Source organism: Poecile atricapillus, chromosome 3 (genome assembly GCF_030490865.1).
Source record: "Poecile atricapillus isolate bPoeAtr1 chromosome 3, bPoeAtr1.hap1, whole genome shotgun sequence".
Classification (NCBI taxonomy): Eukaryota; Metazoa; Chordata; class Aves; order Passeriformes; family Paridae; genus Poecile; species Poecile atricapillus.
In genome coordinates, this window is record NC_081251.1 from 49,017,451 (window position 1) to 49,032,537 (window position 15,087).

The 15,087-nt window shown below is 41.2% G+C and overlaps 1 protein-coding gene and 1 long non-coding RNA gene across 2 annotated transcripts in view; one reads left to right on the forward strand and one right to left on the reverse strand.

The window, feature by feature from the left end:
* LOC131577517 (uncharacterized) overlaps window positions 1-10,162 on the reverse strand; it is a 32,369-nt gene extending 22,207 nt beyond the window's left edge. Inside the window, exon 1 of the long non-coding RNA XR_009277228.1 lies at window positions 10,093-10,162. This is a non-coding gene — a long non-coding RNA (uncharacterized LOC131577517). The remainder of the gene's footprint in view (window positions 1-10,092) is intronic.
* Window positions 10,163-11,140: 978 nt separating this feature from the next.
* LOC131577516 (calcium homeostasis modulator protein 6-like) lies at window positions 11,141-14,381 on the forward strand. Its single transcript, XM_058835445.1, has 2 exons — window positions 11,141-11,807; window positions 13,998-14,381. The coding sequence occupies exons 1-2, from the start codon at window positions 11,274-11,276 to the stop codon at window positions 14,379-14,381; spliced, it is 918 nt and encodes a 305-aa protein (XP_058691428.1). The 5' UTR covers window positions 11,141-11,273.
* Window positions 14,382-15,087: the final 706 nt, after the last annotated feature.

Here is a 15,087-nt window from a genome sequence, read left to right on the forward strand (position 1 = left end):
CCTAGGATCTTAGAACACTTTCAAGACACCTTTTCCTGAATTGCAGAAGGCATGTAAGGTGGTTAACTGTCTGTTTCAACTCACTCACTTTGTTTCTTAAGGCAAAGGGAGCTGAGCCTGGGGAGTATCACCCATACAGCTCCACGCTGGTAGTGGTGCCTGCTGAAAGTCACTAAACTGTGACAGGCTGTGGATAACTGGAAATCTCTTTATTTCTGCCTTTGCACTGTGATGACATAAACACATGCAAAAATAGCTGCTGGCTTATGTTCAATTTTAAAGACACTGTTAGTTTTTCAATATCAGGTGCTACTATTATTTGCCATGAAACACAAAAAATCAAGAGTTTATTTCATGTCTGTGCACATTTCCCCTGTGTCAATTTGCTGTTGCTTTGAACAACCAGAAAGCCACCCTATAGTCTAGAAGACTTAAGCACCTGCAGTTCTTTGTCTGCTTTGTAGTGTGGCATCTAGCATGGGATTTGTGTAGCTGTCAATTGAAACTGCAGAGATTATCAGTTAAGATATAGTTTTGCACATTAGCTCTCATTTACACTACACTTCTCTGTGCTGTTCCAGCAGTGCCAGGGGAAAGAGGTGGTTGCAAGAGCTGTGCATGCTTACAGACAGGTCTTAAAGCAGCTTTTAAAGCAGACCAGCATTCAAATGAATGGTGTGTGTGCACTGATACTGTACTGGGTACACTGGGTGTGTACTGATACTGATACTGTAAAGGGAAATGAAATGCAGCAGCCTGGCCCTCCTCAATAAGAGACCAGACCCATGTCAGCATAAAGTGTGCATCCAGGGGTTTTGCAGCCGGTGCTTGGTTTGCATCTGCAAAGGATTTATATGTATATGACTGCCATTACTTGCTGCTCTGAACTCCACTTCCACAGATGTGACTTTGATTCAGATTTGGCAACTAAAGAAGCAAATTAAGCCTTAATTGTGCTGGCTGTCTTTTAGATATGAAGAGAACCCTTATTATTCTTTTCCAGGCCAGAGCCTTTAAAAAGGCCCTCTCCAGTGGTTCTGTTTCCACTCTTTTTTTCCATTCTTGTCTCTCTCATTCCTTACCAAGGACTGTAACTGATTTTGAATTCGAAACAAATGGAAGAACAAATTGTTCCATGCCATCAGTAATGTGGCATGGGCAATCGGGTGTTGGCTTGAAGTGTCTGTATCACAGAAAAAAAAGAGTTTGAGGCCTCAGGTGGCAGGACCCTGAAAAATCCAAACTGCCCTTGCTTCCTGCTTCAATTGGAAGTGCAGAGGGGAAGAACAGGTAAATGGCATCAGCCTGACAGCTCTACTGGCTTGTGGGAAGGCTGAAGAAAGAAGGTGTCCCTTCACACTTGCTTATGCAGGAGAGGATGCTCTCCTCCCCTTTGCATCCTTTGTCTGAAGTGCAGGAGAGAAGCAGACTTGGTGAGCTCTGTGTGCATGGTAGAAGCATTTAGCATTGGGTTCATCTAGCCTGGGTATATGGAATAACTTTTGAAATGTCACTGTATGGCACCCAGCAGCAAAGCAATTTTTTGCTTCCTGTTATAAATGGAGTAAAAAATCTGATGTGTTTCTGGCAAATGCCGCTGCTCCCATTCTTATTCTGCTTCTTTTTCATCTTTGAAAATGTGCATTTTCTGCATCTCTGGCCACAGGAAAAAGTGGCTAAGAACTGGGTGTATGTGGATGGGTTCCTGTGTTCATCTGAGACCCTGCTGACTTCACTCAATTTCTCTTCAATAGCTGCTGTTCAGTCATGCGTGCTTCATTTCAGGACTGCAGTCTAATTTAGTCTAAAGTTAATTCACTGTATTCTGAACAAAGTGAATAGCAATTCAGCCCATAGGTAGTGGTGTATATGTTTGAGGGTAGAAGTGGAATCTGGTTCTTAGATTCTTTCAGTGATTGAGTCCAGCCAAAAAATATCTATGTTATATACATCATTGTGAGTCAAGGAAGCAAAGGGAAAGAAGCTCATTACTTCATTTCTTAAAACTTGTAAGATGAAAGCTTACTCTGAAGAATTATGTGTCTGAAATACATCACATTCTTCTGTTGGTCTGTGTATTTTCCGCTGATGAAAAACATTTTCTTAGTGTTTGAAAGCATATGGAGTTTGGAAAATAGCTGTATTTCTGCACTGGGACATTACATTCACATTTATTTGGTCTGCAAAAGGCTCAGTTGGGATCATAAATACTTTTGTCTAACTTTAATCCCTTTGCTCTAGCTAGTCTGTTAAAATCAGTAGGGCAACTTCATGCTGGTAGGTCAGACTGAGCTAATGAAGCCAAGATGTCATTTTCTGTCCTTTCTTGGCCACTGACTCCAGTGCTGGGTATGTCTGTACTGTCATCAGTATAGAGACTGTTTTTCAAACAAGTTGAACCTTGAAACATTTAATGTCAAAGCACTTCAAATAAGAGCCCTGAACCCTCTCAAGTAAGGAACAAAACTATTCTTTGCTTCAGGAAGGCAAGAGACTGGACCCAGCTACAAAATATATGAATGCATTCCTTCAGTGAAATGCATGCATAGGATTTTCCCCAGGTTTCCCCAGTATTTCCCCAGCATTTTCTGCCAGGTTCTTCAGGCTGATAGAGCATTCATAACATTTGTGATGATTTTCCAGAAATTTAGAACGCAGAGAAGAATTGCTAGCTGAAATGTATTATGTTCTAAGACATTTAGCATGATGTCGTGACCCTTTTCCCCTTTAACTTCTGTCCAAAACTATCAATGATTTTACTGGTTACCTGACTGACCCTGGGACAATCAAGAGGAAATCTGTACCACTCCAACCCCCAGGGCTCTGTTACCATGAACAATAATCCATAACAGGTATATATGAGTTTATGGCTGTACCTAAAACATTGGCATACATTTTTTCACCAAACACTCCATTATCGGTCTAGCTTTGTACCTACCTCCAGCTGGAAGGCATCCTGAGAGGAGGTAGAACGCTTCTAAAATCATGAGTATAAAACCGCTGGTTTCCCACTTCATTAAAACTGTGACATAGGAAGTGAGGAATACGAGGAAAGCTGGGCCCATTGGATATGCCTACAGGAAATGCTAGTGAAGAAAACTCAAGGAGGATTGAGGCATGGAAACTTCCCTACACTGCCACACTGCTGTGAGAGTAAGCTAGATGAATTTGCCCTGTGGCAAGAGGGAATAGGTGATCGGCATATGCATTCCTTTTTATCCCTAGGGAACAGGATTGTCATTGGGATGACGAGCTAGACTCTTTGGGACATGCTAAGGGAGGCCAAGTTTCTCCATGACCTAGTAAAGATGCTGCAGCAGTTGTAGTAGACCTTTACTATTAATTGTAGCTTAGAACTGTATTCACTTCTCTCATGCTTGGCCTTTTTTATATGGCATAACCCTTATTTGGATCAAGTAAAGTAATTGTATTCTTTCACTTATTAAGTTTGTTGTGGAATTTCCTCTGGTGGACGCAACTGCAGGTTGGTAGCAATGGGAAAATGGGCAGAGGACCACAGTCCCTGGGAGGGCACTTGAAGAGCTCTGCCCTTATGGAAGCTAGAGGAATAGAAGATATTCAATAATGCTATAAAATACAGCTGCAAATGCCAGGCAAATAAAATGACAATGATGATGGAGTATTTGAACATTACAGAATAAATTAGGGCAGACCTAGAGACTTGGAAAGTTACTGCTAACATAAAATATGGGCAACTGGGAATATTTTCTCCTTATGTCCCATATATCATTCTTTCCTTTTGAATCATATCTTCCCATTTTAAAAAATGGAAAGTGCATACACAAGTGCTGTTGATTGTAATAGAGTTCAGCCTTTAATATAAGGCAGACATGGTTACCAGAGAGCCTGACACAGCTTGTACAGTTGTGGTGAGCTGAAACAGCTTGGGTATTCTGTAGCTAAGTATTAGATTGAACAGAAAAAATATATGAGCAACGGAGGTTGAGAATCAGAAGTGAGAAACTTTTCAATTCTTTGACAACCTTGAAAAGGATTGGGTCTCAATTCTTGGACTGCATTACTGCTAGAAAAATTTCTGTAAGCAACAAAATTTTGGCAGCAAAGGAACCTGGGATGGGAAACTGGAGACAGTGGTGTACTACCATGAACTAAAGAACTAGTTAATTTGTTCAAGTTTAAAAAGAGAGAAGGATTACTTGGATGGAAAAGTACAGAGCATGTTTTGTAGCACGTGATCAGCCACCATTAGGACACACACATTTTCCCACAAGGAGTGGAACAGATCAAATCTTAGGACAAGGGTGAATGCCCTTAAAATGAAGGAAGGCAGATTTAGATTAGATATCAGGAAGAAATTCTTTACTGTGAGGGTGATGAGGCTCTGAACAGGTCAACCAGAGAGGTTCTGCCCCCATCCCTGGAAGTGTTCAAGACCAGACTGGAAGGAGCCCTGAGTGCCCTGGTCTAGTAGAAGGTTCCCAGCACATGGCAGGAGGGTTGGAATTAGGTGATCTTTAAAGTCTCTTCCAGCCTAGGCTATTCTATGATTCTATGACTCTGTGAACTCTCAACTATTCAGCAATTCCAAGGCAGCAAGGTGTGATGGTATAACCTGAAGAAAGTAAGGACACATGGAATACAAAACACCTATAATAATAGTGTAGAAATATTTTGGGTTTAACACGCTTAAATTTGCAAAGTGATTTTATGGCACTAAATTTTTCATAGTAAATGAAAAAGACTGAGCTTTTCTTTCTTAGAACTGAGTAGTTAACTGCCCAGGGTGATTTGCCTGATTAGTTTTAGCCATAATCTGCCTCAAAAAGTCTACTTAATTTCATCATAAAACGTGACAAATTCTGCCTTTCTAATTCTATGCTTCTATCATGTATTTCCTTACAAGTTCAGCAAATATTTGTCACTTAATCCACAGACAGTGTTAAAGAATCACACAGATTTATTTATGGCTCATATAGACTGTCGATTGGACAGTAAAACCCTCATGCAGCTGGTTGCTGTGGGACATTTGGACTGGGTCGCAGGACCTTCCCCATACAGAAATGAGACCTGCAGTGGACCCATAGTGTAAAAGAGCAGCAATAAATAATGGCAAGGGACAATTACTGCATGGCTTATATGACTCTGTACCAGAGCTCACTCGTCAGAGCCTCCTTCAGAGCCACACTTGGTTTTCCAGACCTGTTTCCTTCCTGCCCACTAAAATTCATTTTCAGCCAAAAACTGCTAATAAATGTAAAGCCTTAAAATAGCAGTATAATGTACACAAATGCTTGTAAGCTGTGCAGGCCTGGGCACAGTGCTACTTCTCAGGCTGCTGTTCTACTAAGTATTAGTACTAGTAATGATTTATGTGGTGCCACTGAGCTGTGTGACGCTTCCTAAACTTGTAAGAAGGCTGGTTCAACCATAAAGTCAGAATAACTTCCTCAGTTTCACAAAGTGAGGCAATGGGCCTCTGGGGGAGGTCAGTCCACCTGGAGGGTAGGCACAGATCTGCTTGTGGACAGGACCTCCAACATGTTAAGCATTAATTTCACCAAGAATGAGACAAAAGGCATTACAAGAATTTTCCTGGAATAAAAGGACTTATTATCCATGTGTTTTTCTGAACTGGAGAAATGCAGCTTACATCTCTTTCAGCTGAAGAAGCAAGTCCAGTTCTTGTAAACAGAAAAACATTGCAGAGGTGCTCTTTTCCATTGCAACCATGAATGCACAAAATACTACAGTATTAATATGAAGAGGGAGTTGAACTTTATAAGACTAATGGAAGGAATTTAAGACAGGATGGGCTTTGGATGTAACAGCTGGAAGGAGCATGACTTGTAGGAAAACAAAACCAGTCTTTGGCTACTCTGAACAAGTAGAAAAAAGTTCCAGAAAAAAAATTAAAAATAACCTATTTTAAGGACTTACTAACATAACTAAAGCAAGATCTGCACAATATGTACTGGTAAAGCCCTTCAGTGTGTTGACACACACTTACACATGCTGCATTTATGACCAGTATTATGCATTTTATTGAACCACAGGATTAGTTCAGACTACAGCTTTTTCCACCTAGAAAATGTTTGATAATCATTCATCTGCAAATGAAAAAAAAGAAGCTAAAATGTCAAGGAGAAAATATAATATTAAGCAAGTCCACTTCTTTTCAGCTGACCTTTTTAATAAAGAATATTTCAAAGCAGAAAGACGTTTCAAATTAAAAAAAATAGCATTTTGTTCTAAAAATGTCCATCGTTCAAATTCTCACATTGTTCCCATCCCCCTTGGAAGACATGAAATTAAATGCAAATCAATGTAAAAACAACCATTAAATTGGTATTCTGGGTCCTTTAACAGAAAGCTGTTTTTCTGAATACTTTCCATATAATGCTTTGCAGCTGTTGTGGCCAGACAAGTGTTAATTTAGAGGGCAAGAAAGAGCTACCCTGGGAGAAGAGAGCTCTGGGTGAACCGGGGCTCTGTAACTCCCTGGTCTCATGGCTCCTCACACCCAGGAGCCCCTTTGTGCTGTCCCCCAGCTCCCAGAGCTGCCACCAGCTGGGCTTATCCTGGCCACTCCTGTGCTCCACTTGGCTGCCAGCACAGCTGCTTCCCCCACTTCCCAACTAGGGTGGTCTCTCTTCCCTTGCCCACCACTCTGTGAATATTTACTGGAAACATGTTTTCTTGGAGGAGGGTTAATCCTTTTTCATGCAGAGCTCCCCTCCCTTTTCCTGATATGTGGAAAGAAAACTCTATAACCCACAGAGTAAGTTATAGGAGCCGGTATGTATTTATTCAGCACTGAGGTGCATGGGGAATATCTCCTCCAAAAACATGCACCCCCTCGGAGACCTGCTCCTCTCTTTTTATTCTCTATAAACTAGGGTTACACAATACGCCTAATGCACATTCATTTCCTAACCCTGCCTGTCCCCACTTCATATTAAAATTAGCTCCACACCTCTTTGTGACTGTGCACTGCTCTTTGTTGGTCATTCTGGGGTTGTCTGGGGGTCTTTGGGGCTGAAGTAAGCAATCTTCCCCTCAGCTGAACTTTTCACCTTGTCTCCTTGCACATGCTCCTTTTTAGTCCTTTGGCCATCTTCTGGACTTTGATACCATTTTTTCTGGCTCAGGGGCCCAGAGAACCCCCATATCCTGTTGTGCCTTTGCCTTTGCATCCTGTTTGTGCACTCTAGCTCTTTATCTTACCTTGTTGCTTTACTCCCTTCCTGTTCTTGTGGAAACAGTAAGCATTTCACACGGTTTTGTCAGCCCCTCCTTCTTGCAGTCAAAGCATTTCTTGATGTTTGATTCCTAATTCTTAATTTCCCTGTTTCATTCCAAAGAAGCTTGTTCCTGAAATTGTATTTTATTACAGATAAATAAAACACTGCTAAAATTAGGCTCAGGAAGAGAAGTAGCAGGGTTTATTGGCCCTATGCTTTTCCCTGTGTGGTCGTAATCTGTTCCAGAGAGCTGCCTCTGGTCTTTTGCTTCTCTTGTTAAACCAGTGGTTTTTGGAGGCAGCCCATGTCCCTGTTTTGTCAGGATGTGTTCTTGCAGCAATTTCACATTGCATCTGCTTTTTCTACCATGCTGACAGAGAATCACAGAATCATCAAAAAAGTCTGGAAGGGTCCTTAAAGACCATCCAGTTCCAACAATTCCCATGAGACAAGGCTGCTTAAAGCCTCATCCAACCTAGAATACTTTGACGGATGGGGTTCTGCTAAGACTTTTTCAGGTATGGTGAGTTCTGGTTTCATGGTTTGCTAACCTCTGTCTCTAGCTGCCTCTAAGTAAAAACCAAGGTAACAATATTTGCCAATAATGCAAAGTTATTCTTAATAATTTAAAATTAACCACTGGTTTAATGAACTGGAGAGATACTTAAGGCTGCCTGACCAGGAAGCAAAATGGCACGTCTAACTCAGTACTTAAGTGTGAGGTGTCCCTGCCCAGGGAGGCAAAGATTTAGTTTCAAATAAGCATTGTTAAAATGAGAGGTGGGGCTTTAAAGCCCGGGAAGTAAACTCCATCCCTCTGCCTCAGGGTACTGACCCTGTGAGCCTGGGAAGAGTTGTCCTACCCCAGACCCTAGTGGGGTGGCAGCCCAGGGAGTTCTGATTTGTTTTGAGCCCCTGGGGTTTCTCCCTTGCTGTGTTCCTATTAGAACCAGACCTTAAACTCCACCCTGGTTCTGTCCCATAAAACCCACCACCCTGCTGCTCTTCAGGGCTCTCTGTCTCTGGATCTAAACTGAGTTTGTTCCTGTGTTGAATAAATGGTTTCCTGAGCAGAAGCCCATCTTGTTGGAGTCCCACGCTGGTCACCAAAATCCATAACCTCCCTGGACTTGATCCTGCAGTTGCAGAACGCAGCACAGAAGAAATGGTGTTCAAAGTGAAGCTAAATCCTGCCTTCATACACTGATAGACTCTGAACTTGCTGAGGTTATCTGTCAAGAACTGAATGGCTTTTTATTATAATGCATATCTTGTTAAAATATTGATTCATGGATGATTAAAAAAAAAAAATAGAAATTATTTCAAGGAAGTAGAAAACAAATGTCAGTATTCCATTGTAGCAAACTGTGATTCAGTTGCATCTTCAATGAACTGGAAATCTGGTATACTTCCTATTTACTGTCATGTGAAAAATGATACCTGAATCCTAGAGAAAAATTCAGGTGGCAACATGGATAAAGAAAGTCTGCAAAGGTATACATCAAATGAGGAATGACTATATTAGGGTTTTCCCAGCCTGGGAAAGAAAGAGCTATGGTGAAGGTGTACAAGAGCAGGAGTTGATGGAGACACCAAGGATCCACTCTTTTTTCTCTTTCCCTTCCAGATCTTGGGGACATCAAATGGCATAGTGTCAGGTTTGAATTGTGAAAAACAATGTTCAGTTTCCTGGTAAATTTTAAAAGGTTTAATAAAAAAGAAAATAGGAGACAAAGACAATATAGCAAAGGGTTAAAATGGCGGGGTGTTTGGCATTCTGCTAAGAGCACACCTGGTGTTTTGGAAACACTCTTTATATACCATTTCTATTGCATCACCTTGATAGATATTCATAAGTTTTGTGCATATTCAAACTTTTCTATTAACTAGTTTACATTTTCCAGGAACTGTTTAGCATGGCCACTCCTTGAGTCCACCTTGTTGTAGTATGTTTATTCAGTTCTGTTATAATTGTTAGTATTTCATCTGTTTGGTATGTTCCTGGTTCTCCCCCATTTACTGCTTTGGTTAGCCCCAGTCGTCTGTTATATAAACCCCTCCCAGTTTTCCTGAATGTTCCCGGTCAATCACCTTTACCCTGCTCCATTTCCCCGTCCATCATCATAAACCCCACCTCTCCTTCGAGCTCCTTCCATGTATATCATCCCTTCCTCAACATGTTATTGGTTGTTATGCTATGTTCCCACCTTCTTTGAATCCCCATTGGTCCCTGACATTGTAACCGCCTCCTCTTACCCCTCCCTCTGTGAGCTCCCATTGGACCCTAGACTGTGCCCACCCCTGAGATAAAACCCAGTGCAGAGAGGTGCTCTGGTCTCTCTTCGGTCCTGATTTCTCCCGGCCCAGGCCCTTGTGCTCATCCCCTCCCCCGAATAAACCTGTTCCTGGGAAGTACAGCTGACTGAGTCTCCTCCTTCCTTTTGCTATCACCCACGATGCCTGAATTGGCAGAGCCCGGCAGGATTCGGTGCTCTGAAGGTTCTGCAGTGGGATCGCCTTTCCCCTGCAGTTCCCCACTCCTGGCGACTGCCCGTGCCAGAGTGGCACTGTAGAGCTAGCCCGGAGCTCCGGTGTGGCCAAGAGCAGTGTCACACCTTTTTAGAGCATGCATGTTTCTTGGCTTGTGGTTTTAATTGCCTTCTTATTCATCTTTTAATTTGGGTCTTGACTCCTTCTTTCCACAGACAGTGAGTGTTGATAATCAGCAGGGTCCCCATCATCTGTTCATTGAATGTTATCCCAGCCAAGTAGACAATTCTAACATACTATATTGACTATTACAGCAAAGCCATTTTAACATTATACATATAGCATTCATCTTAATACTTGAGAAAAGCCAATATTATACTATATATCCATAACAGAATGAAGGTTAAGCACACATTCTATACAATATTTTGGATGTCAGTAAGTCTGCATGGGTTAAAACAAAAGGTATTAGTTACAAAGGAAATCGCTGAAATCACACAGGGTGTGAAGGCATTGCCAAACTTCCTTTCCCTGTCCCTGTGCTCCCTACTCAGCTGCTGGCTGTAGTTGAGATGTGGCCAGACTAACCTTCAGTCTGATTAATTCTTCCTGATTTTACATCCCGTTTTGGTTGCTGTGTCCTTGTATTATACTGCTGCATAATAACAAGGGCTCCTCCAGGCCAAGGCAAGTATTTAATTTAGCAGCATGTTTTCCTCTGCAGCAGGAGCAGGAGCAGCTCAGCACTGAGCACGGCACATCTGCTGTGAGCCCAGCAGCCACCTGAACTAGTGCTGCCTGCTCTGCAGCCTCTGTGCCATCCTCTCAGCTGCCCGAAGTGCTGAAATGGGAACTGAATTTTCAAATCCCTGACCTCCAAAATACCCTTTTTTCTTTATTGGAGCTTATTACACCTTGTCCAGCAAGACCCAAAGGCTCTGTGGTTTAAAGATTAAACAAAGAACAAGGTCCAGCTGTGCTTTCCCTTGGCAAAGACAAAAATATCCATGACTTAATGTACTTTAAAGTAAAAAAATGTAAAAGCTACAAAATTTCCAACATTACTTCTTTAAAAAAAAACAAAAAACTTCACTGATTATCTTGAAAAATTGACATTATTATAATTGAATTTTCTTCCATAAGAGAACAAGCCATGTTGTATAGCTAAAAATATGGCACAGTAAAAATCTGTATATGGTTCTGGGTGATTTTCTCACATTTCATTCACACTTTGATGCCTCACTGAAAAGATGATGAGGTTTAAACCATTGCTAGTTACAATGCACGTGTGGACAAACACAAACTATTCTTATGAAATGAAGTTTCTTCATTGTATTCTGTTGGCAACTGGAGTAGTTTTCCTGTGTGTCTCTACTCGACTGTGCAGTGACGGTTATTCCCTCTATGAAGGGCTGTTTCTGTGCCTCACTATATTGCCACCACCAACAGAAACTGAAAGCTCTGCAAGCTTATTTAAGCTGGGGGAGCTGCAGGACACTTTCTCTTTTGTCCTTTTCTGACGGAGGTTTTGCTCTTCTCAAAGTAAGGAGAGGCAGAAAAATGGATATGTTACATAAAGTGGTGGATTTCTGCATCCAACACCAAACCATTCTTGGTTACAGCACCGTGTCCCTGCTGACGGCTGCCAGTGAGTACCTCTTCTCATCTGTGGTGTTCAAGTGTCCCTGCAATTCTTGGAACATGGTATATGGTTCCTCCTTCCTCTTTGCTCCTGCCTTTGTGCTCTTGCTGCTCGGCTGCATGGTGAATGCCAAGATATGGCGTCTGTTGACAGGCAAGTGTTCTCCAGAGAAGCAGTGCATTTCCTGTGGAACCTGTGCCCGCTACTGCCAGCTGTTGGTGCCAATGGCAGCCAAAACCTTGGTGGCCCCGCTCACCTGGATAGTGGTGGCCCTGTTAGGAGCCAACTTCTATGAGTGTGCGGCCAGCGGAAGCAGGCGGATACAACGCTTCTTCTGTAAAGATAACGTGACTGACTTCAGCTGCCGAAAAAACCTGTCCAGAATACCCTGTGATGAGGAATTATCAGCAAAGCTATCAAGTGAATGGCTCAGCCTCCAGGCACAGTCCCAGGTAAAGCCTCGCTGTTCTCCTCACACTATGGGCTTCAACCCTGGCTGCTCAATGTGTGCTGGGCACTGCAAAGTCCTTCTCTCTTATGTTATATAATATCATGTACCAAAAGCACACAGGCTGCAAATATTCACTGGCAAAAAAGCAGTAACAGAAAAGCTATAGGTGTATTTTTATGATACTTTCTGGTTTTGCATGTTTGCATGGTAATGGTTTGGCACTGTCATTTACAAAACCTCATGGGCAGGGAACGAGCCTAGAGAATGGGACTTTCCTCAGGAAGTTTTCTTCTCAGTTAACTTAGACATGGTGTGAGTTCTTCTCCTTCTCCACTTTCATGTCTCTGAATACCTCAAACTTCTGCAGAAGTGCATTAGTTGAGGGAAAGCAGAGATCACTAAGAGAGGGGAAGCTGATGCCTCCTTGCAACAGAGTGGTTACAAGGAGACATCTGGAAAGAGAAACAAATAACAGCAGCTTGTTTGACTATGAATCTCAGTGCTTTAACCTCTTAATAATTTCACACTTGTATTCTAGAAGAATAGTTAAAATATGTATCTGTCTTTTAAAGTTTCTTGTTCTGAAGGCAAACTGCATGATCAAAAACAGTAACACTTGTGAATTGGTTTTTTTTCGGTTCTTTGGCAGCACTCCGATTTTGTTTCTACATTGTCTGGACTTTGTCTTAACTCCAGTAGGAAAATCAGGTTTTGTAAGCTTTTCTCAGGAAAACATTAAGAGTCAGTTAAGGGAGTTAAGTTTATAAGTTAATTTTTGTTAAGTATAGTTACTTAATTTTTCTAAGTTCCTGTTTGGAACAAATGCCTATTAAAACAAAGAAGTGTTTTTGTTAAATACTTAGCATGCTGCTTCTCCAAGAAAAAGGCTGGAAAGGGAAAAACTATACCATTGATTTTAGATAGGGGAATGTTATAAATGAGTAGCAAATTTGATTAATAAAAAAAGAACTTACTCTATAATCAAAATACAATTGTAAAAGGCCACAAGGAAAAGTCAGATCGGCGCTGAACCGGGCAAACAGCGTCGGGTGAGGCAGGGAGGGGCTCTCTAGCACCACTTCAACATGCTTCACAAACTGCAACTGTCACAGGGTGCTTTTTAAGTTTTCAGGGGGTCCCCTGGAAATATGTTCCTTGCAGATAAATATTCATGCTAACCTCGGTGCACATCACTATAATTGCGTCAGAGGAGGTTTCCTGGAAATATGCTAGGATTCTTATCAGACAAGATTATAACTTTAGCACGAATTTATTCTGCAATATATCACAGTAAGAAAGGAGCAAAACCAAGGAAGACTGACTGTTACTGGCATTGCAGTGGAATCTAAAAGAAACATCCAGTCAAACAAAAATAGGAAAAGTGTGAGTGTATTTTTATTACTGACCACTATTTTTAATATCCAGTCTATTTCCAACAAAATTAAGAGCCAAAAACCCACAAACTCCTTTTCATTTAGCACTCAATACTTCTTCATTTGAAGAAAAAGTCATCCTGAGGTAAAAGAGCATGTTGCAGGATCTCTGCCTGGAGCTTCCAGCTAAGTACCTCTGGCTAGAGGAGGGACCAGCATCTACTAGGACATTTGATTTTGATGGGACCTGTGAGACTTGTCTAAGGATGTTAAAATCAGATATAAAAAACAAGAACAAATTCACATATTCAATAGCCAAATCTGTGTCCTGCCTGCAGAACACACAGGACACAGCCTTTCCTCTGTGTCAAGCAAAAGCTAGCTGTTTTTGCAGGCTCAGACATCAGAGAGAGTAGCTACAGCCCATGAGAACATAGCCAGCAGAAACTCTGATTTGCAGCACGAAGCAGACAGAGTGATTCTGCACCCTCTGTGCCATAAATGTGACCACAATTGCAGAAACTGTATCTTGCCTTAAAAGTTAAGAAAGCTGAATATAACTGAGCAAATAACTTCTGTCCATCTTCTCTTTTTTCGGTATTCGTCTTTAATCTGACAAGATCAGCTGAGGGGTGCAGAAGCTCTGTATGTCTGGCTGAATTGCATGCATGGGATCCCCTCTTTTGGCAGCAAGCAGACAGTCACATGCACTCCAGGGTGTCTTTGCTTACACTATTCATATTTCTTCAATGTTATGTTCTATACTCCCACATATGACCATGCAAAAACATCATTAACATATATATTCTTTTTCCAAGGTGATAGGATGGTTCCTGATAGCCATCATCATGACTGTGGCACTGATTTCAACATGTGCCAGCCGCTGTTGCTCCCCGGTCAGCTATCTTCAGTTCATGTTCTGGAAAAGTTACACAGAAAAAGAAGATGAACTCTTTGAGATGAAAACCAAAGAGCATGCAACCAAGCTAGCAGAAAGAAATACAAATTGCTTTTTTGAAGCCACTGACCCAGCACCATTTCATACACCCAGCAATGAAGACTGGCAGAAGATTTCATTGGTGTATACCTTTAATTCAGATGAGCAGTATTACAGCAGGATACACAAGTATGTGGACACCAACAGAGTCAACAGCACCAAATTAAGGGAAGACGAATCTCACCAATTTAGCATTTCTGGATGAAACCCAGGCAGGCTTTTCATGGTTGTAATGAAACAAATCCTTTGCAATGCTGGCAGTCCTTCAGCCCTACTGATAAAAGAAGAGTCTTGCTCTCTGCTCTTACTGCAATCTATGCAAACTGAAAGTGAAAGCTGACAGTTGTAACCCTCAGTAGATGTGCTTTTAAATACATTTCAATAATTTTGCTTAAGTACATTTAAATAGGAATTTTCTTATGTTGTTGTCCATATGTTAAATAAGCAGCATGTACAAAAATGTCAGCACTTATTATGTCAAATTATTACTGAAACCTTAAAAGCACTTGGCAGGTGGAGTGACAATACCAAACCTTATCAAAGAGACAAAAAAGGGAATGGAAGATTTGATCAGAAATTCAACTCAGTATATTAGCTCTCTCTTTATAATGAAGCTTTCAGTGATGCTTATAGCAAGCTGTAGATTAAAAAATTTTGCTTGTCTTAAGGGGTTAGGCTCACGCATAACATGGCGGTGTAGGTGGAGCTTATTAACAAATTTTAAAAGCACATTCATACATTTAAGGACATTAAAAATCTGCAATCCATATTAGCAAGTAGTAATATTCTTATCAAAGAACATCTTATTATAAGAAATAAAGATACAAGATTTGAGTGAAGAATAATAAAATTCACTTTTCTTTTGAAAAGCTGTTGTTTAAGAGAGCATTTTAGATATATGTCAGATTGTT

Bases quoted from the DNA above. Each gene is read 5' to 3' on its own strand.
- LOC131577516 (XM_058835445.1), top strand. From the start codon at position 11,274: ATGGATATGTTACATAAAGTGGTGGATTTCTGCATCCAACACCAAACC. The intron at 11,808-13,997 runs GTAAAGCCTCGC...TCTTTTTCCAAG, and splicing joins GCCTCCAGGCACAGTCCCAG to GTGATAGGATGGTTCCTGAT.